Here is a 25,162-nt window from a genome sequence, read left to right on the forward strand (position 1 = left end):
CAACTGTCACAGAATTAAATCGGTATTAAATTTCTACTAATATAGAACTCCAATATATTATCTTGTCAATCCTCATCTTTTTTCATTTTTTTTCCTATCATTTCTAAATAATTATCTGTCAAATTTTCCTTTCTAAAAAAAGCGGCTTTTTGAATTGAAACAGAAAGTTCCAGCTACTTTCTTTTTTTTTTTCCCAATCCAAAAAAAAAAAAGAAAAAAAAACTTCCGTTCCCACTTCATTCTGTTACCAACTATTCCCCGTTCCAGCTTCGGGCCTATAAAACTCGGAAAAACCCATACGTTTCAACACCTTGGGCAGCCTGTTACCGGAGAAACAGAGGAATGGAGATCGAAAGCAAGAGTTTTCCTTCCCTTCTTCTATTCTTTCTCTTCTCTCTTCTTCTGCAAAGACCCACCTTTGCTGCCAAAAAGGCACGCACTTAATCATAACCTTTTTTACCTCTCCTCTCAAAAAGTTTGGATTCTTCTGAACTTCTAAGACATACTATTTTATCCCTCTCTTTTTTTCTCCACATATTTTGGTGCAGTCATATATTGTCTACTTTGGAGGTCATTCTCACAGCTTAGAGGAGGCTTCTTTGCTTACCCAAGAACGTGTTGTAGATTCCCATTACGAATTTCTTGGCTCGTTTTTGGGAAGGTAGGTTCTCTTCAGAGCTCCCTCTTCTTCTGTACTTTCCGTGAAAACATCAGATATTGTAATTTTTTTACACATTTGTAATGTAGCAAGGAGAAGGCCCAAGATGCCATCTTCTACTCTTATACGAAAAGCATTAACGGGTTCGCTGCTAATCTCGAGGAAGAAGAAGCCATGGAGATCTCAAGTGGGTCAATTTGCTCTCCGTGCCTCTCTCTTGCAAACCCCTGTTTCTAGTTCACACACTTTCTTTCTCGGTCTCTGATATTATTTGCTTGATTATTTTTAGAGCATCCTGGAGTCACATCAGTGTTTCCAAACAGAGGTCATAAACTGCACACAACCCGTTCATGGGAGTTCATGGGCCTCGAGACGAACGGAGTAGTTCCAGAGAGCTCCCTTTGGACAAAAGCGAATTTCGGCAAAGATGTCATCATTGGGAACCTCGACACAGGTAGTCTCCTTTGCTGCGGATTTGCCTCCGTCTCTCTCTTTATTTGATTCATCTTTCTTAAACTGGTTTTGCTGTGTCTTGCTGCTGTTTCTGCAGTCCCTGCACAGCGCTGCCATGTAGCTTTTAGTGGAAGTCACCCTGCCCTTTTTTGCATCTTTGTGATCCTTTTGAGCTATCTTTATATCAATTAACGTCCAGTTTTCTTGACCGACAGATTACTTTTTTATTTTGAGTTTTCTATTTGAAATTATTTTTCTGATTTTTATCTTTTTTTTTTTAAGTAAACATCTCTCTCAATCTCTCCCTCTCTCGGGAACAGACATTAAGCTTTACAAAAAAGTTTAGGCTATTCCTATTAGTCTTTTAATATATTTTAATCTTCATAAAAAAAGTTATTTATCAATGTTTGACTGTCTTTTAAAACTTGACATGCTACGTACAATGCTTCCCTCAAAAAGACATTCTGTGCGCATACAAAGAACTCCTTAATCGTTCACCAAAAAAAAAGAACTCCTTAAGCTTCCAGCAATATATTTCTTTGGACTATTGTATCAGGTTTGTTCCAGATGCTTCTTAAAGGCATTAGACTCTATAAATTTGGTTTCGTTCTCCTTGTTGTACCATCCAAAGTTGGACTCTTTAGTTATTACATCGACTTCAACATTAAATGGCTGTCAAAAGGAAGTACCATGCGATTCTTCATGGAAGACCGAGATAGTACTGACCAATCATTTTTTCACCTGTTTTCTCACCATTTGTCGTCTGTCAAATCTCTCTGAAATTTACTGAACCTTTTGTTTCTTGGGTGTAACAGGTGTGTGGCCGGAATCAGAGAGCTTCAAGGATGATGACATGGGTCCCATTCCATCAAAGTGGAAAGGGATCTGTCATAATAATGATACACAAACTCCATTTCATTGCAACAAGTCTGTCTTTTTTTCACAGCACCACCTTTCAATTTAGCCTGTTATATATGAGACTCTGATTGATTTGATGCTATTAAAGCATGAGGGCATCCTTGTTTGTTCTTCATCAGGTTGCCGACGTCATGCTATCAAGATAAGAAGTTTCTTCAAAACATTTTTTTTTGGTTGTAAAAGTTGCTTCTAAACTTGACATAACAACTTTTTCAGATATAGTGACGCCTCCTTTAGAAAGTTTTGAGTCTGTTGTTATTATTCAGCTGGAAAACTGTGTCTTCATCTAGGTAAAGAAATTTCATGGTTTAAGATTTGCAAGTGATATAAGCTTGACTTACATATGAGTTTTTTCCTTTACGTTGATTGTTATCTTGGAATGACTTATGATTTCTTTACACATGAGTTTTTTTTTTTGCTGCCTGAAAGCGAGGCCACCCAAAACTTTTTATTAAAATAGGGAGTTATAAAATAAAAAAGAATTTTATGTGAGAGTTTTTTTTTCAATGTTTCATTTGATATTGTAACTATGCATATTATTTATTAATCGATCTTTTTTTGTTTTATTAGGCTATAGAAAATTGGTGTAGATGATAGTAACATACTAGATTAGTCCCTATGAATAATTAGGGCTTATTCCCTACTCAGGATTAAAATGTGCTTGCTTGTCCTGCTTATTAGCAGGAAATGTACGGTCCATTTGAATTTGAACCATATTTTGCCATCCATCCATCCATCAAATGACTTCACATATGTCACTGCCCCGCACAGGAAGCTGATAGGTGCAAGGTACTTCAACAGCGGGTATAAGTCAGTTGTTCCGTTCAGTCATCTGGTGGACTCCCCTCGGGACTACGTAGGCCATGGCACCCATACCCTATCCACAGCTGCCGGCGCAAAGGTGCCAGGCGCCACCCTCTTCGGCTACGGCACCGGCATGGCCAAGGGTGGCGCGCCCAATGCTCGTGTTGCTGCCTATAAGGTTTGCTGGCCACCGTTCCTTGGTAACGAGTGCTTCGATGCAGATATCTTGGCTGGCTTCGATTCTGCAATCGATGATGGGGTGGATGTCCTCTCGGTGTCCCTCGGAGGAGATCCTGTGGACTATTTAGACGATGCGGTAGCCATTGGATCGTTTCATGCAGTGAAGCATGGGATCACCGTGGTGTGCTCTGCCGGCAACTCCGGACCAATGTCGGGCACGGTGTCCAACGTTGCACCATGGATCTTAACGGTTGGGGCAAGTACCATAGACAGGGAGTTCCCTTCCTATGTTCATCTTAGAAACAGGCAGCAAATAAAGGTTGGTTGTTTCTCTCGGCTTGTCTAATTAATCTTGCTCCAGTCTTATCTATGGAGTTTGTCTTTCATTTGGTCATTGATACAAACTTGCTTGAACGATTTGTTTAATCTTAGAGGGCGTCCTATGTTTAATAAAATTTTTATATTTAACTGTGTTGGAGATGCTAATTAATATATTGGTAATATTTTATGTTAACAATGTGATACGTTGTTTAGCTAATTCTCTCAATAGAAGGTTTAATGTACCCTTACGATTTCCAGTTCATGCTATCATCTGTCTATATAAAAAATTTGTATGTGAACAATAGTAGATTACTTCCTTCAGTTTATTGTCCTTTCATTTTATTCATTTGTTTTCGTTTTCAGGGACAAAGTCTTTCTCCCGTGAGCCTTCAACAGAAATTCTATCCCTTGATTGGTTCTGAAGATGCCAGAAACCCCAATAGATCAATTGCGGACGCGTAAGAGAGAATTTAAACTCAAATAGCATTGCAGTAATTTAAACTATGACAAATATACAAGATCCAAATTGCAGTTTTAGTTGATATCTCATCAGTTGCATAACAGTTTACAGTCTAGTTTTTCTGTCCATGCATAATCTTAATCTCACAGTAGAAATCATCTTTTTTTTTTTGCCTGAGAAGCCTCACATTAGAGATCTTCTTATCAAATAATTATATACGTCGCTTTTTTTTAAAAAAAAATTCTGGCTAGCTGATAGTCTTCACTATAACATATCGGCAAAATTATTTAGCAAAATCTAACTTTAACATACCACAAAAAATCGTCGACTGACGTGCATTCGTTTTTTTTTTTTTTGATGAAAACGTGAGGATATTCCAACCAGCAATTTATTGTAAGATTATCAACTGACATGAATTCTTGAGAATTAAAAGCTCGGTAATTAAGGAAGCAAATTACTCTCTGTACGTATATTTAGTTATGTTTCTTTTTCAAAACATTACAGCACTCAATGCATTTCTGGAGCTTTAGACCCAGCAAAGGTGACAGGAAAGATAGTAATATGCATTCGTGGGACCAATAGTCGAGTTGAAAAGGGAGAGACGGTTCGCCAGGCTGGTGGGACCGGAATGATACTTGCCAATGATGAAAGCACTGGGAATGAAGTCCTTGCAGATGCTCATGTTCTTCCTGCCACCCATATCTCCTATTCTGATGGTGTTTCTTTGCTCTCCTACATCAAATCTGCCAAGTACGTTCTCTCCAATCTAAACTTTACAAAAGCATATAAGATCTTGCTTGTGTCAAAATCTCAAGCTTACGTTTCTTCTTTTCAATCTTTTGAAGTAATGCAATAGTAATGTGCCAGCACATGCCTTTTTTTTTTTTTTTTGTTAAGCAATGTGATAAAAGAATGCCACTGCCAACGTTTTTATCCTAGATGTCCCAAAGGGGCAAGCCTTTAGGAGAGAAATGACTATCATGTGAGTTAGTTTTTAAGTAAAACGATGTGTTACTCATCACTAATTCATCAAGAGAACAGTTGGAAAAAGGGAGGGAGAACAGAAAGACAAGTGGAGGGGAAGGAAGATTAGTGACTGCTGTAAGAAACAACGTTTGCCACATAAAACCGAGACAAGACAATGAAATGGAATGACACTGCTACATGCGCAAATTTTGGCAAAGTTTGATGCTAAATTTCAGCCATTCCTATGTTATAATTTTTTCTAATGACTTTTACTTTCTGTAGGTCACCACTTGGTTATATCACAGACCCCAAAACGATGCTTGATACGTTTCCTGCCCCTTTCATGGCTGCTTTCTCATCCCGAGGACCGAATACCGTCACCCCTGGTATACTAAAGGTTCAAAGCAAATCTCATTTTCCTTTGTTGCAATTCCAGCTGTATCAAAGATTGAAATTGATCATTTTTGTGCTTCACAGCCTGATATCACTGCCCCAGGGGTTAGTATAATTGCAGCCTACACTGGATCATTAGGACCAACTTCTTTAGACTTCGATTCACGCCGTGTTCTCTTTAACTCTGAGTCTGGAACCTCCATGTCCTGTCCTCATGTTTCTGGCATTTCTGGCCTGCTCAAAGCCCTGCATCCTGATTGGAGTCCATCGGCAATCAAGTCAGCAATCATAACTTCTGGTGAGCATTTTTTAAGTATGATTTTTATGTACTATGACAATTTTATTTATGTTCAGTTATCTGGTTTTTAAGCATAGTTCACCAACAGATCATACTAGAGCCATTCCTATTCTAAAATAAATTTCTCGTCACATATATGCTTCTTGTTGGTAACTAATACAAGTACAATTCGTTGTCTTCTCTTCACCTTCTGCAGCTAGAACTCAAGATAACACGCTGGAGCCTATAAGCAATTCAACCTTTCAGAAGGCCGATCCATTTAGCTATGGCTCTGGTCATGTCCGACCGAATCGTGCCATGGATCCTGGCCTCGTCTATGATCTAACTACGAATGATTACTTGAACTTCCTGTGTTCCCTTGGCTACAACTCAACGCAAATCGCTGGGTTCAATGGGGAACCTTACTCTTGCCCTTCTAAACCTCTAAAGATTGAAGATTTGAACTACCCCTCAATTGCGATATCAAATCTCAGAGGTGCTGTCAGTCTTATACGAACTGTCAAGAATGTTGGAACACCGGGGACATACAAGGTTCGTGTGATGGAACCAGCAGGGATTTCAGTTTCAGTGAAGCCAAGAAAACTTAAATTTGATAAAGTTGGTGAAGAGAAGAAGTTTGTGGTGACTCTGAAGGCTAAGAGCCGTGATGTGGCTGGAGACTATGCTTTTGGGAAATTGGTGTGGTCAGATGGGAAGCACTATGTCAGAACCCCCATTGCGGTTAAGGCATGAGGATGGAGTCTTTAATAAATAGCTAGGTGTTTTGCATATTTTGATTTTTGGAAAAGATGGCATAAAAAGAAAATAATTTGATTTGTTTGTTGAGTTTGCTATGTTTGATGAAGAGTGGTCTGATTCATCATTTCATGATGGCAACAAGGTCACAATGATTAAATTCTTAAAGATAAATAAGTCTTTTTCCTCTTTTATTCTTATATTTATCAATTCTCTTCAAGTTCTTTTATATGTATATATATATTCCTAGGTTTAGAATAACTACTACCGCTGATCTACATAGACACTATTTTTTCAATCGATCATACTAGTGTTTATGTTTAATTTTGTGACAAAAGTATCTATGAACCTTGAAGAATAAAAGTTGCTTATGTTTGAGCTAGTGATGGTTTTAACTTCTCGAAGATGAACAACCTGTTGGATATTTCTAGACATCCTTAATGTATTTTGTGTCCTAGACCTTACTTTGTCATATGCCGAACCCAACACCTAGGTCGAACAACCTGTTGGATATTTCTAGGTATCCTTAATGTATTTTATATTCCAGACCTTACTCTGTCATATGGCGAATCCAACATTTGAGTCGGCAACATGACATGGCTATAGAAATCCTAGAGTAATGCTTTAGAGGTAATGTAAGGTTTTAAAGACTAGAACAATCTAGGACCTCAACTAAAAAGATTAGTTGGAAGGTATTATTTGAGTTCTTTGGCTTTGTATAAGTATTCAAAATTTTTCTAATGAATAACTGATGCAGGACTAAGTACACATCTCTATGGATCCTCACATACTTTCTTTGTTTAAGCTCTAGTGTCCTTACTAGACTAAGGATCTAAATTTATGTATCCATTCATAAATACCACGATCAGCCCATGGTCAGCCCAATAAATCCGTACTATAGTATCCCCTAGTTCACATGAGTTATAGGTTGGATTCTCTTTGATACTATTAGTAACAACCCAGGATCTCACCTTAAAAGAGTAACTAGAAGGTGTTATTTAGATTTCTTGACCTTATATAAGTACCTAAGATCTTTCCAACTAATAACCAATGTGGAACCAAATACACGTCTGCATGTATTCTCATATACACCCATTACAATCTCTATATCTATAAATAATAATGATCTAATTTTATAAAAAATAGCAAATTTGATCATCTGACCAATATTAATGATGCTTTATCTATTCATTCCTTTCAATCATGGTCCCAACTATAAACAAATATATGCATCTTGTAACTCTAAAAAGAAAAGAAAAGGAGGATTGTGAGCTTTACAGCTCAATAAGAATAGACATATATCCCTACTAAAATAATAATATAATTTAAAAATAATAATAAATAATATCACAGTAAAAATATGAGATATGAAATCTCACATCAAATAATCAGAATAACTCAAACATCCAGATAAACATGTATTCAGCATCCATCTTATCAAAAGAGATATATCATGTCATGCCAACAAATGAAATTTTTTGTTTAACATTAGTTTTCATATATCTTATCATCCATTTCTCTGATCACATGCAATTCTATATTTTGCTAACATTTTCTTTCCAATTTTGGACTAACTAAGATCATGCTCTAATCTATATCTAATCAAATTTTCATACGTAAGCCTATGGCGGCTATTTCAAATATAAGCTCCTAAAGACTATGCCACACATAAGTCCGTGAAAGTTATCTTAGGCATAAGCTTCTAACTGACCATTTTAGATAGAAGATTCTAGAGGCCATCTCAAGCAAAAGCTCCGGACTAGCTATCTAAGATATAAGTTTTTGGAGGCTATCCATATGATGAGGTTAGTCCAAATCATATCTTTGTATCTAATTATTATATTGATTTTAGCAAATCAATTCTAGTTTAAAGTATGATCAAGATAAGTATAACATAACCATATAATTGTATTATCAATAGTGGTACATATATAGTCAACACAATGTATGCATGCCGAAAAATCATATAAGAATGATAGAGGCTCTTGCAAAGTCAAATCGATCAACACAAATCTAACAATACAAAATCTGTAATACAAATCCAATAGTGCAATTAATATATATAATGGTGATGATGTATAGGGATCCTTACCTCTATTTTGTGACAAACTTAGTCTCAATTACTTATTAATTCATGCCTAACATGTTCAACCAATCAATATAAACATAACTAGCTCATCGTTGATCAAATATGAGTATAAAAAAATAAATAAATTATAAATAGTTTTTTAATTTCAAAGATCTAATATCCGAATTAATCTTAAATGTAATGTTTCTATCCTACCCAATTTAAAATTAAATAATTAAATAAACAATTAGAATTTTACCTTAACTTACGAACTATATCATAATATCCCTTGCTCAGCATCTTCTTACTTGGATGACTACTCTCATCTAGAATAAAAAATCAATAATTAGAAAAAGCTATAAAATGGTCAATGGTGGAAAACTTATGAAAGAGGAAGACATGATTGGTTGATGAACAACATCCAGCAATCCAAGTCAATCAAACAATATAACCAAATTCTTCAGATCAATGGATGGGTACCCAACTAGGTTTGGGCAATAATTCAAAGATTGTCAATGATAGGTCCATGAATAGCCAATAAAGACTAGGTTGAAAGCCAACAAGATGGGTGTTCACTCATAATATTGACTTTGAACCCTCATCAAGGGTCAACCTTGGGTCTCTTAAAGCTTTTGCTGGACCCACTAAACCATCATGAGAGAGAAAAAGAGAGGAGCGAGAGAGAAAGTAAAGAAGAGAGAAGAGAGAGAAAGCTCTTTTATTGTCCAAAAAGATAGCAACCCAAGAGGGGGGGTTGAATTGAATTCTTTAAAAATTTTAATTAAATCTAAAATCTAAATAAGTGCTTTAAATTATTCTAACTTAGGTAGTTGTGACACTACAAGAAAATTAATTATTAGCAATGGCTTAACACCGTCACTAATAACTAAGATACCATCACTAATGCTATTAGCGATAGAGCGCCGTCACAAATAAACCATCAAAAAAAATTTTAACACTAAAAAATCTTATTAACGACGGCAATCCATCGTTCATAATTTTTTCAGATTCGAAATTAGCAAATTTAGAAAAAATAATAGCGATGGCTTCCATCGCTAACAACTGTCGCTAATACTTTCAGTGGTGGTATTTTCCATCGCTAAAGCTATTGCTAATAATGATTTATTTTTAAAAAAAATATATTTAGTAATTATATTTATTAAAATCTATTATAATTTAATCAATAAGCAATTATATTTACAGACATTATATCAACTAACAATTAACTATCATCATTATAGATAAAAAATTAATATTATATATTAAATCAAAATTAAATCATAAAAATAATATTGCTCAAATTTCAAATACAATATAATAAAACTAAAAAAAATCAATGGAAATCCTCCTCCTTGTCCTCCTGCTACTGTTTCTGCTCCGATGCATCCTCTATAGCAATAGGTGGATGAGAGCTGGATATCCCAGTATTTTATAATCAAAAAAATATTATTAATAACTTTAAAACTAAATTAATTAAAACTATAAAATTATTGTAATTGATACGCCTCAAGCTTAAATCTTTATAGAGAGATATATTTTAATATACTGCTCTGATTAACGAATAATTTATTTTTATATATTTCATTCGATGATACGGAGCTATAGACATCTCCAACCAATACTTCATCGGATGGTTAAATTGAATTTTGACCCTCTGGATACTCTCTCCCTTCTGTTTGAAGCCTAAACCGGTATGGATGGATATATTTTGATATTCTCTTTTAATTTTTGAATGAATTATTTTTACATATTTTATTCGATAATATGAAGCTATAGACACCTCCAGTCCATCCATCAGATGGTTAGATTGAATTTTGACTCCCTTGTACCCCTCCCTTCCGCCTCAAGCCTAAACCGGCACAAAGAGATATATTTCGATATATTCTTCTGATTCTCAGATGGATTATTCCTACATATTTCATTCAATGATACAAATATATTTACATCTCCATCTCATCCATCGAATAGAAAGATTAACTTTTGACCCCTAGATCTCCTTCCTCTGACTCAAGCCTAACTATGTGAAGCTTTTAAATATAAAAAATTAAAGCAAGTAAAAAAATTTATTAATACTACATAATTTATCTACTGTGATAGTTGTGATAACGAGCTCAATTGATTTCATAGATATGGATCCTGAAGAATCTCAACCACCATATCGCGGACGGTGTACCCACTACAGGGAAAATGGTCATTAACGATGCTATTAATGTTATTTTATGATGCTTTAAAGCGTCGCTATTTAGCTTTACGACGCTTTGAAAAGCGTCGGCAAAGCATCGCCTATGTAAGAGTGGAGATGAAAAGCGCCGACGCTTTTTAAAAGCGTCGTTATTTTTTAACGACGCTTTAAAACGTCGTAAAATTTAACTATAACGGCGCTTATAAGCGTCGTTAAACTTGTCTTAACGACGCTTATAAGCGTCGTTAAATATATTTCTAACGACGCTTTAAAGCGTCGCAAAATACAATTTTAACGGCGCTTTTTAGCGTCGTTAATGACTCCGCGTCATCCACTCTACCAAGACGCTTTTCGAAGCATCGGCTTTTTTGTCTTTAACGACGCTTATAAGCATCGTTAAAATAATTTTAACGACGCTTATAAGCGTCGTTAAAGGTTTTAAGAGAAAAAAAAATACAGGTATTATCTACAAAAAAAAAAAGAATACATACATTCCTGTATGAAATTATATCAATTATTCGAACATAAACATGTACAATCACTACATTCACAGCTGTACAATCACCACCATTCACACCAAAAGCAAACTTAAATAGAAAATTTAACCAAACCAAAAGATAATATTTTATATAAATAAAAATAAAGTACTAATCATCCATTACAATCAAGAGTAATATAAATAAATATAAAAATATAATAAAAATAAAATAATATCAATCTGCAGGCGGATGGTCGTCGTTGTCTCCACGTGACGTGCCGCTATCTCGACGGATGCCTGATGTGCCAGGAGCCTACAAGAAACATATCAAAAGTATGATTTGCATATCTATAAATAAAAATATATAAATCATTAAATTAATACAAAAATATATATTTGATATTATGTGTTTACCTGAGATGAACCATACATCTCTAATAAAGATGTAAGGCGATCAATCTGTCCCCTCATGGCCTGCATCTCGGCACGGCTCTGTCGCATCTCCTCCATCTCAGCGGTACGACTCTGTCTAATCTCCTGTATCTCCACCTCGAGTCTGCGAACGCATGAATCCTGAGCATCTGCTGCAGCATGCTGCGTATATCTACTAACCTCAGATAACTGAGTGGGGGTGACTCATACTCCATAACCCCTCACTCGACCGTAGCGCTCTGGTCCCATCAATTCTGTGAACACCTCGACCTCGATACGGCTCTGCTGCGTAGATGCTGCGGACTCGTCGTCACGCTCCACAATGAGAGATGTAGCCCTCTCCTGTATTTTTTTTGAAAATAAGAGTTATACATTAATAGCTAACAAAATTAAATTTAAATCATTGCAAAAAATAGAATACTAATAATGCCATACATATAAATCTCTCGACTCATCTCGAACAAAAGTACCATCCTGATGAGTATGAGTCATCCGGTAAAACTCCACTTGTCCGGGTTCCCTCCCATGCTCATCCTCCTACACAAATAATTTCAATTTTAAGCAAACAATTATAATAATTTAAAAAAATATATGAGTATCATAATACAGACATGGTCCACGATACATAATGATATTAGTTATATAAATATTTTAACATAAAAATTAAAAATTAATTATGAAAGTTTAAGGAACATACAAACTCCTGTCGGAGTCGTGCATAACTCTTCGACCCCGATGTATGAGGAACAGACTGAGCTGCTCGTGCAGCTCTACCAATAGCAGAATAAGTCTGTAAAATAAAGTAAAGAACTTGTTATATATATAATATATAATAAAAATCAATATTTTTATAAAATATAAAAAAAAAAAGATAATAAACAGATAATATACTTGTGCCCTCTCGGAGAACCAATAATGAACCAACTCCATCCACTGATGAGGGGGTACATCAGGAGGACAATTCCTAGCAACCTCCTCCTCTGTCATACCCTGTCTCATATAGTCCTTCTTTAATTGTGCTCTATATTCTTTCCATTTGCGGTTGAGAGACTTCATTACAAAATCATGAGTGGATGGAGGGAGAACAAACTTGCTCTATAAAAAAAAAAATTAAATAAAATAAATTATATAAATGATTAACAATTAATATACAGTATGAACATCAATTCATTACCTCTATAACTCGGAGGAGCTCAACTTTGTACGTTGGAAGCATGTCATTCCATTTTGCATAGCCCAACGGACATAGCTGAGGCCTCCAAGCAACAGTCCCCAAAAATGAAGTCAATAAGCAGGCAGCTTTCTTAATTGGCTGACCTAGCTGATTGCACTCCACAACAATCCTCTCGCCCTCACGCATCTGCCACACATCTCGTACTACTGTGGGTCCGCGTCTGGGGCGTACTCTCCCAGATCCGTCTGCAAAAAATACATAAAAGTAACTATATTATAAATATACATAAAATGAAATAAAAAAAATTACATGAAAGATAATATATACCCTGCACGTGTATCTCATCATCTGGCTGATGAACAGGAGGATCGTGCTGTGCTGATGATGAAGGACAGGGCTCAGAATGCTGTGCAGCTGAACTGGCCTCAGGCTGCTGTGCTGAAGAAGACGTACCGGCCTCTGTCTGTGAAAACTGGAACTGCACACCAGCATATCGTCCCCTGCGACGCATGATGTCACCTAGTATTTATATAAATAAAAGGTAGAATCAGTTAATATATGAAGTAAAATAACACAATAATTAATGCAAAATATATACATCATAAATAATTATTACCAGTAACAATCAAGCAGTAGTGTTTTCTTCGAATTCTGTTCTAACCAACATCGTCGTAGCATTTAAATCATCAGCTGGCACAAAATTGTAGGGCATACATTGTGTATAAGTGTCATCGTCATCATCCTCCACTTGGTTTTCTATATCATATAAGTCTCTAGGTTTTGTTTTGATGACAGTAAATCAATCTTTATCTTTTGCATCTTGTACATAAAATACTTGACGAGCTTGAGATAAAAAAATGAATGGGTCATCCTTCAATAACACACCAGTGTGTATCAACCTTGAAAAATTTACAAGTGTAAATCCATTTGCATCTTGTTTCAAACCCCTTGGTGAGTTTATGTCTATCCAATCACATCTAAACAATACTACTTTAAATTTTCCATAATAATCCAACTCATAGATATCTTTAAGTGCACCATAATAGGATTTTCCATCTACTTCCACCATAACACCGCTATTCTGTATTTTTCTAAATTTTTCTCGTTCTCTAGTATGAAATTTAAAGCCATTAATTATGAAACCGTTATATCTATTCACAATCTTGTTAGGTCCTCGAGTAAGAGCTATTAGTTCATCTGAATTATTTGTCTCCATCATCTTTGATATCTAACAAAAAATGATATGACGAAGTGCAGTTGAGTTATCTGATATTAAATATGTATCAAAAATTAATATATCCCATAATTAAATATAAATCACACCTGATTCGAAACCCACATAGGGAATAACTAGACCAACCATCGCTGTTCAATCCTTGCATTAGGATGAATGTTATGATTGGCTCGTCTCTGATAAATTAAAAATTTACTGCATAAAATATAAATATATCATTTAGAATATTATATCTAATATAAAATTTAAATTTTGATGTCATTCCTTAAATATACTAACCTGCGATGGTCAGATATTATGTCACTATGAAGTAACACATAACGATGTGCTTGTGCTAAGGATTTTTGATCAAGTACAATACTTTCAGCTCTTCCCAAAAATTTTCCAGCAGTTAAGAACTTATACAGTTCTGCATTCTCCACAAAGTCATTATGCCGTTGAGGTCGACTAAAAATAATCTCTACACCTTGAAGATATTTTGAACAAAATGTCAAACATTCATCCGCAATATATGCTTCAGCAATCGAGCCTTCGGGATAGGCTCTATTTCGTACATAATCTTTAAGACGCACAAGATACCTTCAAGAATTAAATATTTATTAAAATATCAGTATGCTGTTGTTTCTAATAAAATTATCAAAAGATTTAGGGTTTGTAATAATACCTCTCAATAGGATACATCCATCTATAATGTACCGGTCCACCAACTTTAACTTCTGAAGCTAGGTGAATGAGCAGATGTACCATAATAGTGAAAAATTCAGGAGAAAAAATCTTTTCCATCTGGCAAAGTGTAATTGCAATATCGGATTCTAACTGATCAAGTTCCCGAGGATCAATAACTTTGGAACATAATGCCTTAAAGAATGACGATAATCGAAGTACAATTGTAACAACTTGTTTCGGCAATGACGATCTTAAAGCTATTAAAAAAATATCTTGCATCAATATGTGACCATCATGACTTTTAAGATTTAAAAATTTTCGATCCTTTAGATGCACACATCATGAAATATTTGATGCATATCCATCGGGTACTTTGATACTTTTCAAAACTTTCAAAAAATTATCTTTTTCTCGAGCAGACATTGTGTAACATGCAGGAGGCACATAAATTCTATCATTAGCAAGCATTTTAGGATGAAGTTCCTGTCGGATATCCTTTTCTTTTAAATCAAGACGTGCCTTCATGTTATCTTTGCTCTTTCCATCAAGGTTTAAAAATGTTCCAAGTAATTTATCGCAAACATTCTTCTCTATATGCATGACATCAAGATTATGCCGAATAAGATTATGTTTCCAATAAGGTAAGTCAAAAAAGATACTTCATTTTTTCCATAAATATTTACTTGGCTGTTGTGTAGATGCTATCTGTGTGTCTTCCTCATTTTCATCCTCGAAATAATTGTCTGGATCTTGAAACACCTCTGCATCTATAGTACTGATACTGACTTCCTCTGGTAACCCTTCTGCACTGAGCTTTCAACATCATCCCTTCCTCTTTTTTTAGAGGACTTTGAGTGCTTACCATAGCTGTAATTCATGCCATCCATTTGTCTATGAACATCAGTTCCAGAAGGTGGAATAGGGGCACATCCCAATTCTATAGTACCATCAAACAAATCTTTCTGAAATCGAAACGGATGATTTGCTTCCAACCATCGACGATGTCCCATGTAACAAAATTTACCTCCATGTTTTAACCAAATTGAATGTGTTGAATCTCCACAACAAGGACATGCGACCCGTCCCTTTGTACTCCAGCCAGATAAATTGGTATATGCTGAAAAATCATTAATAGTCCATAACAAAGCTGCCCGTAGTTTAAATGTTTGGTTGTTGGAAGCATCAAATACATCAACACCCTCCCACAACTGTTTCAATTCCTCTATCAAAGGCTGTAGAAAAATATCAATATCATTGCCTGGACCCTTATCTCCTGGAATAACCATTGACAAGATAAGTGATGATTGTTTCATGCACATCCACGGTGGCAAATTGTAAGGTATCAAAATGACTGGCCAAGTGCTGTAGGTAGAACTCAGGGTCCGAAATGGATTGAAGCCATCAGAAGCTAAGCCAAACCTAACACTGCGAACATCAGAGGCAAAATTAGGATGCCTATCATCAAATGCTTTCCATTGAAGACTATCTGCTGGATGTCTCAACATTCCATCCTTTGTACGTCCTTCATGATGCCATCTCATTGATGAAGCTATTTTTGATGATGCATAAATCCTTTTCAATCTAGGTATAAGAGGAAAGTAACGCAATACCTTGGTCGATTTCTTTTTACTCCGCGTTGCATCCAATTCATTCAGTACATCATCTCGATCTTCTTTTTGTGTTATCCATCTTGAAGATCCACATACATTGCATGACTCTTGATTAGCGTTTTCATCCCGATATAACATACAATCTTTCGGACAACTATGAATCTTTTCGTATCCAAGATCCAATTTCTTTACTACTTTTTTGGCTTCATAATACGATGGTGGTAAACGAGTGCTTTCTGAAAATGCATCCTTTAATAACTTGAGCAGCATGGTAAAACTCTTTCCAGACCATCCATTCAAATATTTTATATGAAATAAATGTACAAGAAAAGAAATCTTAGAAAATTTTGTACAACCCGAATATAATTCTTTGTCTGCATCTTTCATTAAGGTGTGATAACGAGCTGTCTCATCATTAGATGTATGTATGGGCTCCTCAACATGCATACGTTCCGTATGCGTACATCCATCAAACATCCCAACTGTTTCTTGTATACTACTGGATTCTCCTAAATTTTGAATATCAAATCCAAAAGCATCTGTGATCAAACCCCTTATATCATCATCTCTTGCAGAATTATCTTCTAGGCTAGTGGATCCAAAATGAGTCAGGAGTTGGTTACATGATGATGGCAACATAGATTCTCCATGAAAAATCCAGTCGGTATAACCTCTTAAAAAACCATTCCATACCAAATGTTCTTCAACATTTTGTGGATCTAAAGAAGAACTATTTACACATTTCCGACATGGACATAAAATCTTTCCATTCAAACTACTTTTCTCCATACCAAATTTAATGAAGTCATGAACTCCATCTAAATATTCTTTACTATTCCTTGGTTTATTTATCCAACTTTTGTCCATTGTAGAATAAAAATGACCGAACTTACAATTTATCTAAAAATAAAAAAAAATTATACAATCTATATTAATGCAATGAGTAAAAAATATCAGTCATTTCATAAAATCCAAAAAAATAACAGCTAGATAAAGTTTACATAGTAAATGCTTGCTATCATCAACTAATAGGTAAAGAAGGTCCTATCCCATTCAGAAAATGCATTAATTCTATAGGTCAATTACAGAAATCAAATGATATGCAACAAGAGCCAAAAAAAATTTCGGCAGCATTTCTCCTTAGTTCTTCCGTATAGGAAGAACAAAAGGAAAATACCATCCGAAATTTTTTCCGAACCCTCAGCATAGCATTTGATTATGGTAATGACCTATAGAATTACTCACATTTTCCAAACTATCCATACTGGACAATCAATTGATCAATGTACATAATTCTTTTACCCGTACAAAAATGGTCATAAATGTACGGATACAATAGAATATGTACATTAATCAAAAGACGGGTCTATGTTTCTATGCAATGCAATTTTTTTTAAAATTAATTCATAATTAACTTGATTTAATATCTGATATTAACTTGGGGAGTAGTGGACAAAGAAACTTGGCCCAGCTTAATCCAGATGCTTAGTCTTCATCAGTCACGAAGATAAGGATAACGTAGGCCACACGATATCAGGGTCCAGCCACATAACGAGCGCCACATGTCAGATAAGCAATCAATCAGGATTCATGAAACTATGAAATAATATATATATAGAGAGAGACAAAATTTAAGTAGAAAGAGATCGATCATAACTGGATTTACGTTCAGTTAAATCAAAACTTTATAATGAAGATTCTATATTGATGATTCAAATAGTTGGACGCGATCTACTATCTCAAATTTGTATGTACGTAAAAAATTATATGATTTAGAAAGTCCTATTCTATGCATTATGTAGTCAAAAATTGGATAACCTAAATTAAATTAAATATATTTTTTAATCATTTGATGTATAAGTTAGGAATCTTCAAATCATATGATTTTCGATGTTTAAGTAGTTTTAAGATAATATATCATATCTAATGGCTTAAATCATTAATGTATGATCTTTATTGTCCAATTTTGATTTGATCGAATCGAATCCAAATCGGTTGACTTTACCTAAACCTATCCCATATATCAAAGCATTATATATGTAAAAATATTAATATACATTGAACATTTTACTTCATTATATATTGAAGTACAGTAACTTTTTTCACCTATATAAGACGTCAATGATACAGTTGATGCAGTAATTTCAATACTACATACTTCAATTTGATTCTTATCTTTTCCTAATAATGATGATGTGGTAAAAAAATCAAGTTAATGGATAATGAGTGGGATTGAGAGGACCAAGTGAATTAAATAGCTGGTAGTCACTGTCAATGTCGGTTGGGCTTTCAATATCAGCACCCAAAATTGGACTTATATAATTCAGTTTTAACATGCATTGTTATGAGTAGTAAATCAGTGCCTAATGATTCCTGACTCATGATCCTTCACGAATATTCCTTTTCCTAATCTGACAGATACATGTTTATAATCTGACTATGCAAAGAACTTGTCACAATTTTTTTCGAAGAATAATAATAAATACACCATCAATTAGTTCTAAATACTACTAATTATGGATGTATATATTTCATCAGTATCATGGAGAAGAAATGATCGCTAGAGACGTAAACAAGCCAAGCTCGAGGAAGTGAAGTCTGGCTCAAGCTTCACCTGTTTTATAATCATGCCAAGCTTGAGTAGCATATTCAACTGAGACCCAAACTCAAGTCATTCACAAACAAATTGTTTAATGAAGTTGACAAGAGCCTCAGGTCTGCCAAGAATTTCATATGTAAATTTCGAGCTAATCTTCATAACTAGATCCCAGACTTATGGTTAATCTGTTTATGTATATAATAATCTGACAGGGAAATGGGGCAGTGTGATATACCTATGTACATGTATATGTATGCAAACATGTAACTGATAGAACTTTTTATACATTTCCTGGTTTCATGCATGTACATATGTGCTTAAGCTGTGAGAACAGAGTAACAGATGGTCCAAAGTTAAATAATTTATCACGTTACATCTGTGGAGATGGAAAGTTCAGGCCCTTCTCCTCAACGAAACCTAAGAAACCCCTCACACAAACCCCAATATGAATGGATCATCACTCCATTCATATTAGGAATTCTTAGATTCTTTGTTACCACATATTACCGTGAAATAAACAGGCAGTGGGTGCATAAGCATATTTTCATACAATTACACAGATGTGTTTAATAGGAACCACAGATAACTGCTGAGTTGATCTGAAACAAATAAAAATAAATCAAGTTGTGGTATAATAGAAAAGAAACTCTAGTATTGAATCAAGAGGCAAGCTAGAAACTAGATAAGTGAAGTCAACAAAAGGATTACCAAAAATAGGTAAAAACAGAAGGGGGGGAAGCAAGATCCAAAAGCGTTAGTATTCTCAAAGGATTGGACCTGGAAGAATAACAAAAATGCATGAACCTCTAGAATGGATCAGCATCCTTACATAGTCTCACTAGATCTCGGTAGATCGGTGTCATCTTCAATTCCTTCAACGAAGTTACGGAAAGATAACGCGGACTACGGGCATCATTGATCCAATTGAAAAAATAAACTAAAAAAGAAAGGGACTTTCAGGACTCGAAACTTGTCATAAGAAACAAACCAAAAATTTTCTTGCGACCCATAAACATGCCCCAGAATGTTTAGAATAATATCTTTGCAGAAAACACCAAAGCTATTTTACCAGATCTCAGTAGATACACATCATGTTCAAATCCTTCAACGGAGTTACAGAAACATAACGCAGATTATGGTTGCATCATTAATCCGGAGATACAGCACAAGAGAAATAAAATTAAGAATAAAAGAAGCATCTCAGTCAATGATTTCCCGCAAAATTTCTTCACCGACAATCAAAGTGCAAGGATAACAAAACGACGTTAAACATCACTGACGCTGACAAACATAAAAATTGAAAAAGGAGAAAAAGAAAAACCAAAAAGAACAGAAAAGGACAGATGAAAAGAAACCCCTCACACAAAATTTCTGTGGAGCGGCCGAGCAGGCTTTGTTTCCCTTCGATTTGGGGTGGCCGAATGGCGAAGTGGGATGGTGGGAAGCTTGGAGCAGCCGAACAAGGGAAGGAGGAGGAGGAGGGCCGGTCGGGTGGCGAATGGCGTATGGCTTGGACCGCGCGGGCGCGGCATCGACAGACGCGGCAGCAGAGGGGAGCAGCGGACGGAGGTGAGGCATGGACGGCGGGTGCGCGTGGACGGCGGGTGCGGTGCCGGCGGCGGAGATGGGCCGGGGTCGGCGGAGGAACGGGTGAAAATTAAAGGGGCGGCGGTAGATAGATTAGGGCACGGGAGGAGGGGGGTATTAAACGAACCTACCGATGCTTTTTAGCGTCATTAACAAGCATCGGTATTTTATTTATTTAACGACGCTTTTGCTAAAAGCATCGGCGTTGACACGCATAAAGTTTACGATGCTTTTAAGCGTCGTTAACAAACGATGCTTTTTAAAAGTGTCGGCAGGTCAGCGCAACCTGCCGATGCTTTCCAAAAGCATCGGCAAAAAAAAATCGGTAATTTCATTTTTTTTGTAGTGACCAGAAGCTCTGAGATTGCTGGTAAAGAAGCCTCTATGTGATCTCCTCGACATGTGCATCACCCCACATCGCAGTCGTTAAGATCTAAGAAGAGGATGTCAAAGACCAGCGAGCTATTGGAGGATCGAAGTTATGCCTGAACTCTATGATCCAACTCTTAGTAACCCCTCCAGTGGCCTTGAGCCATCCCTCGAGGTCAATGAGGGGCTGAGATGATGGGTCCTCACTATGCTGTGCGATGACATGCTTCGCATAATCAGTCTATACAATTTAAAAATTTATTAGTGCTATTATACATATTAATATATATAAAAGCTTAATAAATAATATTTTATTTTATCATAATCCATCTGAATTTAGAATCTAAGTAATCATCGATTCTCCTAGACTGGTGCATAGCCTCCCATAACTACAGCTATTGTGGTACATAACCCAGCTACTGTGTCTACAATAAGTAAAAAAATCAAGTTAATAAAAACTAATATATAATCAACTAAAAATGAGATTAATATAAGTTTAGAATTTTTATCAGTCTATCCACAATAACATATGTGCCAATTGAGTTGTTGGTGTGCTCGATCAGATCCTGCTGGATGGTTCGATTCTATCGAGTCCTCTGTCATCTATCTGAGTACTTCTCACTACTCCATTGATCACAGAGGGCCTCCCAAACATCCTCTCACATCTAGTGATCCATGAAAGACTTTCAGTCCGATGGTGACTCAGAACTGGAGAACTCAATGGCGGACTGCCTGAGGTGATATAGCTCATCACAAAACCGACATATGGTAACCTCCTCGAAGGTTCGATGGCCAACCTCCTCATCTTGAGAAGTCTCGAATCAATAGTATGACTGCAAGTAAAAGATAGCATGTATCAATATCTCTGAATACAAATACATTATGAATTTAAAAATTAAACACCTCTGACTTACCAGAAACATCTCCCACACAGCATCACGAGCCTCCGACGGCCAATTGGAGAACTCATTCACAGTCCTGACATCAATTGTTGGATGATCCCAGTGATGACAGAGGCACCCCAGGCTTCTTAAATATTCTACAAAATTGATTTTGAACCACAAATGTTGATTCTAAAATAGTAAATTTTTTTTAAAATATTATTCAAAAATCTAGTACTTACGTACGGCTCTGAATGTGTACTAGCTCTCTATCTTTTGATTGAGTCAGAGGTGCCGAGAGCTGGGCAGATCCTCTACTATAGTGCTGAGGCTTAGAGCAAGCTGCTGCTCCATGTGACTGTTGGGTCAATGGTGACCCTACATCATTAGAATCTGAGAGTAGCAAAAGATCATAAAGAATATTATATCAGATAATAAAAAATAAAATAACTTAATGGAAAAGTTTTAGTGTTATATTTTATCCTATTGTGTGGGTGCTGTAGAACCATATGAGCCACCTACATGAGAGCTCTCTCCTCTGAAGCTCTATCCTCTGGAGCTCTCTCCTCGACTAGTACGGCTTTGTCCTTTAGAAGTACTTATCATGTAATCTATAAAAGTAAAAGTAAATAAATTTATAAATTAATTATATAAATTATAATATCATAAGTATAATAATTGAAATGAAGAAAGGCAAGTATATAAAGCAAATAAAATAATTAAAAAATGGCTCCATCTACCCTAGGGCTGACTCCTGCTATGTGCCAGTCTTCTCTAGCATGCTAGAGTTGACTTCTTTATTCTTGAGGTCAACTCCTTCCTTCCTAAGGTTGACTACTCATCTTCCTCTTCAGATATTTCATACCCTTCATATTCTTCTTTGGATTCTTCCTCTTCCTTCTCTTCTTTCACTTCTTTCACTTCTTCTTCTTCTTCATTTTTTTGGATAGGATGCTCCCTAAAAACAAACTCAGTATGATCTATCTCTATTGGCCATCATGTAGGAGCATCTGACTCTATATCTATTAAATATTGATGAACTCCTAATATTTCATCCTCTTGAAAGTATTCTGATAAATAGAGCTCTTCTTCTTCTTCTTCGAGCTCGTAATGAATGGCTCAAGACTTAACTTTACATACAACCCACCAATCTTTTCTTTCTCTCATTCTTGATGGAAAAAGAGCATAATACACTTGAATGGCTTATTGAGCTAGCACAAAGAGATCATTGATATATGCTTTTGGTCCACATTTTATTTCAATATACCCATACCGTGAAGCAACCTTCATACAATTATCGATATCAAACCATCGATACTTAAATAAAATGATACTATTACTTCTAAAGTAGGTCAACTTAATTACTTCTTCAAAGATTTCATAGTAGTCACTCTCTGTCTCTGCCCACCAGCTGTCTTTTATATACACACCACTATTCGTTATGCTCTTATGATATCCATATTGCTATATGTAAAATTTAAAACTATTTATATTATAGCCATTATAACATATTACGTAGGTACTTTGCTGGTCCGTAACCCAATGGTCTTAGCTTTTTAGGTATGAATTCACCTTTTTGCATGACCCGCATATTATAAAAGAAATAAGCTGAGAGAAATTAAAATAAATAAAATGACAATAGTCACTTACCAATTGATGGAACCAATTTACAAAGTTTTGTGAGTGCTGAGTGAAAATTTCTTCCTTGCTCATCATCAGATTGTCCCATCTCAGCATCTCATCATATTACTTATATATGCATAAGATAAGTACATAATGATAAACGATTAAAAAGTTGAGATTGTAATGGATACTTAATATATGGGTCGATCTCTACACAATTTAACAAAATTCATGAGCGTAATAGATAAACATTGAGATCTCCACCTCTGATCCCTCAGAACCACCATCATTATTTCAACCTACTTGAGTCAGCTTTGTCTGCACACTGAGATTAAAATGGTGTTTGCTGAAATTAAAAATTTATTTAATTATATAAGCCTCCACAATAGAACCTTTGACTCTAGCCTTATTTTTCACTTTCTTCTTGAGACTGTGCATATATCTTTCAAATAGATACATCCATCTATATTGCACTAATTTTCGAATCCTAGCTTCATATGCCAGATGAATCACAAGGTGCTCCATGGAGTCGAAAAAATTAGGAGAGAACATATTCTCCAACTTGCATATAATCTCTGTACTGCTAGTCTTAAGACTGGAGATGTGGTTAGCAGATAGTTTGGTAGCATAAATATCTCTGAAAAAAAGATTAAGCTCGATTAAAAAACTCTATATAAGATTAGAAAGGAGATCATATCAAGCTAATGGAAGTAATCATTGCATCAAGATGCTAGAAAATGTGTCTTAAAGTTATTGGTTTATTATAAATAATTAAATTTTTTTATATGAATTATTCATCAATGAATAAAAAGTTATTTTGTCATATTCATCATATGTACATCTTTCCTATATAACTCTCAATTTTATAATGAAGTCCTTAGAACTATAATATAATCGATAAAAGAGGATTTATCAAATAGTTTTTAAATATATTTGTGACCAAATGATACATCATAAAAATTAAGAATGACGACGTTTATCAAGTATAGATCATTGTGTCTCATATAAGTTAGTTATCCTCGTAACCAAGGAGTATGGAGATATTAGTACGGCATACAGGTAAGATGTAGGAGTACATTGTCACTAAATAAGTGACTTACCTGCTGAGCGCTTTGCTGTCAAGAGCAGCTCACGAAGTGTATGGGCACAAATGTCCCTCAGATCTGAGATCATCATGGTGACTTGCAAGCAACTCACTATACTTTAGTACCAGACTATCTACATTTTTAATGCAGTAATGGAAGACTACTAGATATAGTCAAGTACTTGCGAAGTCTGTGTATAGATCAAGATGAGATTGATCCCTCTGAATTACAGGAGATAATACATCATTGTATTTTAATTTAGTAAAATTTTGGCTAGGATAATCTATGTGATGGATTTGAAAGGTTAAAAAATAATATGGATGACTCATTCAGGGTTGACAGTTAAACTCTGGGTCATCTTGAGCATTCAGGATCAAAGGGATGAATTATGCAATAACCATATGTATAGGTTCTTGAATATTGCTTTACATATATTTAACTTATTCAGATATTGAGAACTATTGCTAGATGGTAACTTCTATTAGTACAGAAAAAGATTTTTATACTACCTGCTTAGTGCTCAAACCTATGGAGTCATGCACAAAGTCAAGCAACGTAGGAAAAAATTGACCTAATATCTATAAATTTAATTTAAAAGTATGTTACTTGATTGGACAAATAGATTAGCTTAATTGAGAATTAAATTAAGAATCATATGGGATTAAACATATAACTATGTCCAGCTAGCACTGAACATGAGGTGTAAGTTTAACTTTGGGGATGAATATGATTTGATCAATGATCCAAGAGATTCATAAGAGATTGAGTGTGAGTTTTAATTAATTTTAGATTAGATCTAATTTAATTAAGACTAATTGAATTAAAAATTTAAGTTGGATTTGGATCAGAATCCAAATTAGATTGTGATTGACAGGCTATTTAAGTTTGGTTCGAATCAGGTTCGAATCAGATTCAAATCGAGTTAAATTTGAGCTAACTAGGATTAAACCCAAATAGTCCTAAAAACCTAAGACTCTCTCTCATAAAG

General features: G+C 35.2%; 1 protein-coding gene and 3 non-coding genes across 4 annotated transcripts; 1 reads left to right on the top strand and 3 right to left on the bottom strand.

Moving 5' to 3' along the window:
* The first annotated feature begins 342 nt into the window (after positions 1–342).
* Positions 343–6,183, top strand: LOC105060807 (subtilisin-like protease SBT5.4). The gene is made up of 11 exons (XM_010944640.1): positions 343–432; positions 549–661; positions 748–845; positions 948–1,112; positions 1,927–2,038; positions 2,801–3,332; positions 3,698–3,792; positions 4,299–4,544; positions 5,043–5,157; positions 5,238–5,451; positions 5,648–6,183. The coding sequence occupies exons 1-11, from the start codon at positions 343–345 to the stop codon at positions 6,181–6,183; spliced, it is 2,316 nt and encodes a 771-aa protein (XP_010942942.1).
* Positions 6,184–19,466: 13,283 nt separating this feature from the next.
* Positions 19,467–19,554, bottom strand: LOC140855001 (small nucleolar RNA snoR27). The gene has a single exon (XR_012138094.1). It is a non-coding gene; the product is annotated as a small nucleolar RNA snoR27 (small nucleolar RNA).
* Positions 19,555–19,696: 142 nt separating this feature from the next.
* Positions 19,697–19,786, bottom strand: LOC140855003 (small nucleolar RNA snoR27). Its single transcript, XR_012138096.1, has one exon. It is a non-coding gene; the product is annotated as a small nucleolar RNA snoR27 (small nucleolar RNA).
* Positions 19,787–19,822: 36 nt separating this feature from the next.
* On the bottom strand, positions 19,823–19,914 carry LOC140854999 (small nucleolar RNA snoR26). Its single transcript, XR_012138092.1, has one exon. It is a non-coding gene; the product is annotated as a small nucleolar RNA snoR26 (small nucleolar RNA).
* Positions 19,915–25,162: the final 5,248 nt, after the last annotated feature.

Source organism: Elaeis guineensis, chromosome 1, assembly GCF_000442705.2.
Source record: "Elaeis guineensis isolate ETL-2024a chromosome 1, EG11, whole genome shotgun sequence".
Classification (NCBI taxonomy): domain Eukaryota; kingdom Viridiplantae; phylum Streptophyta; class Magnoliopsida; order Arecales; family Arecaceae; genus Elaeis; species Elaeis guineensis.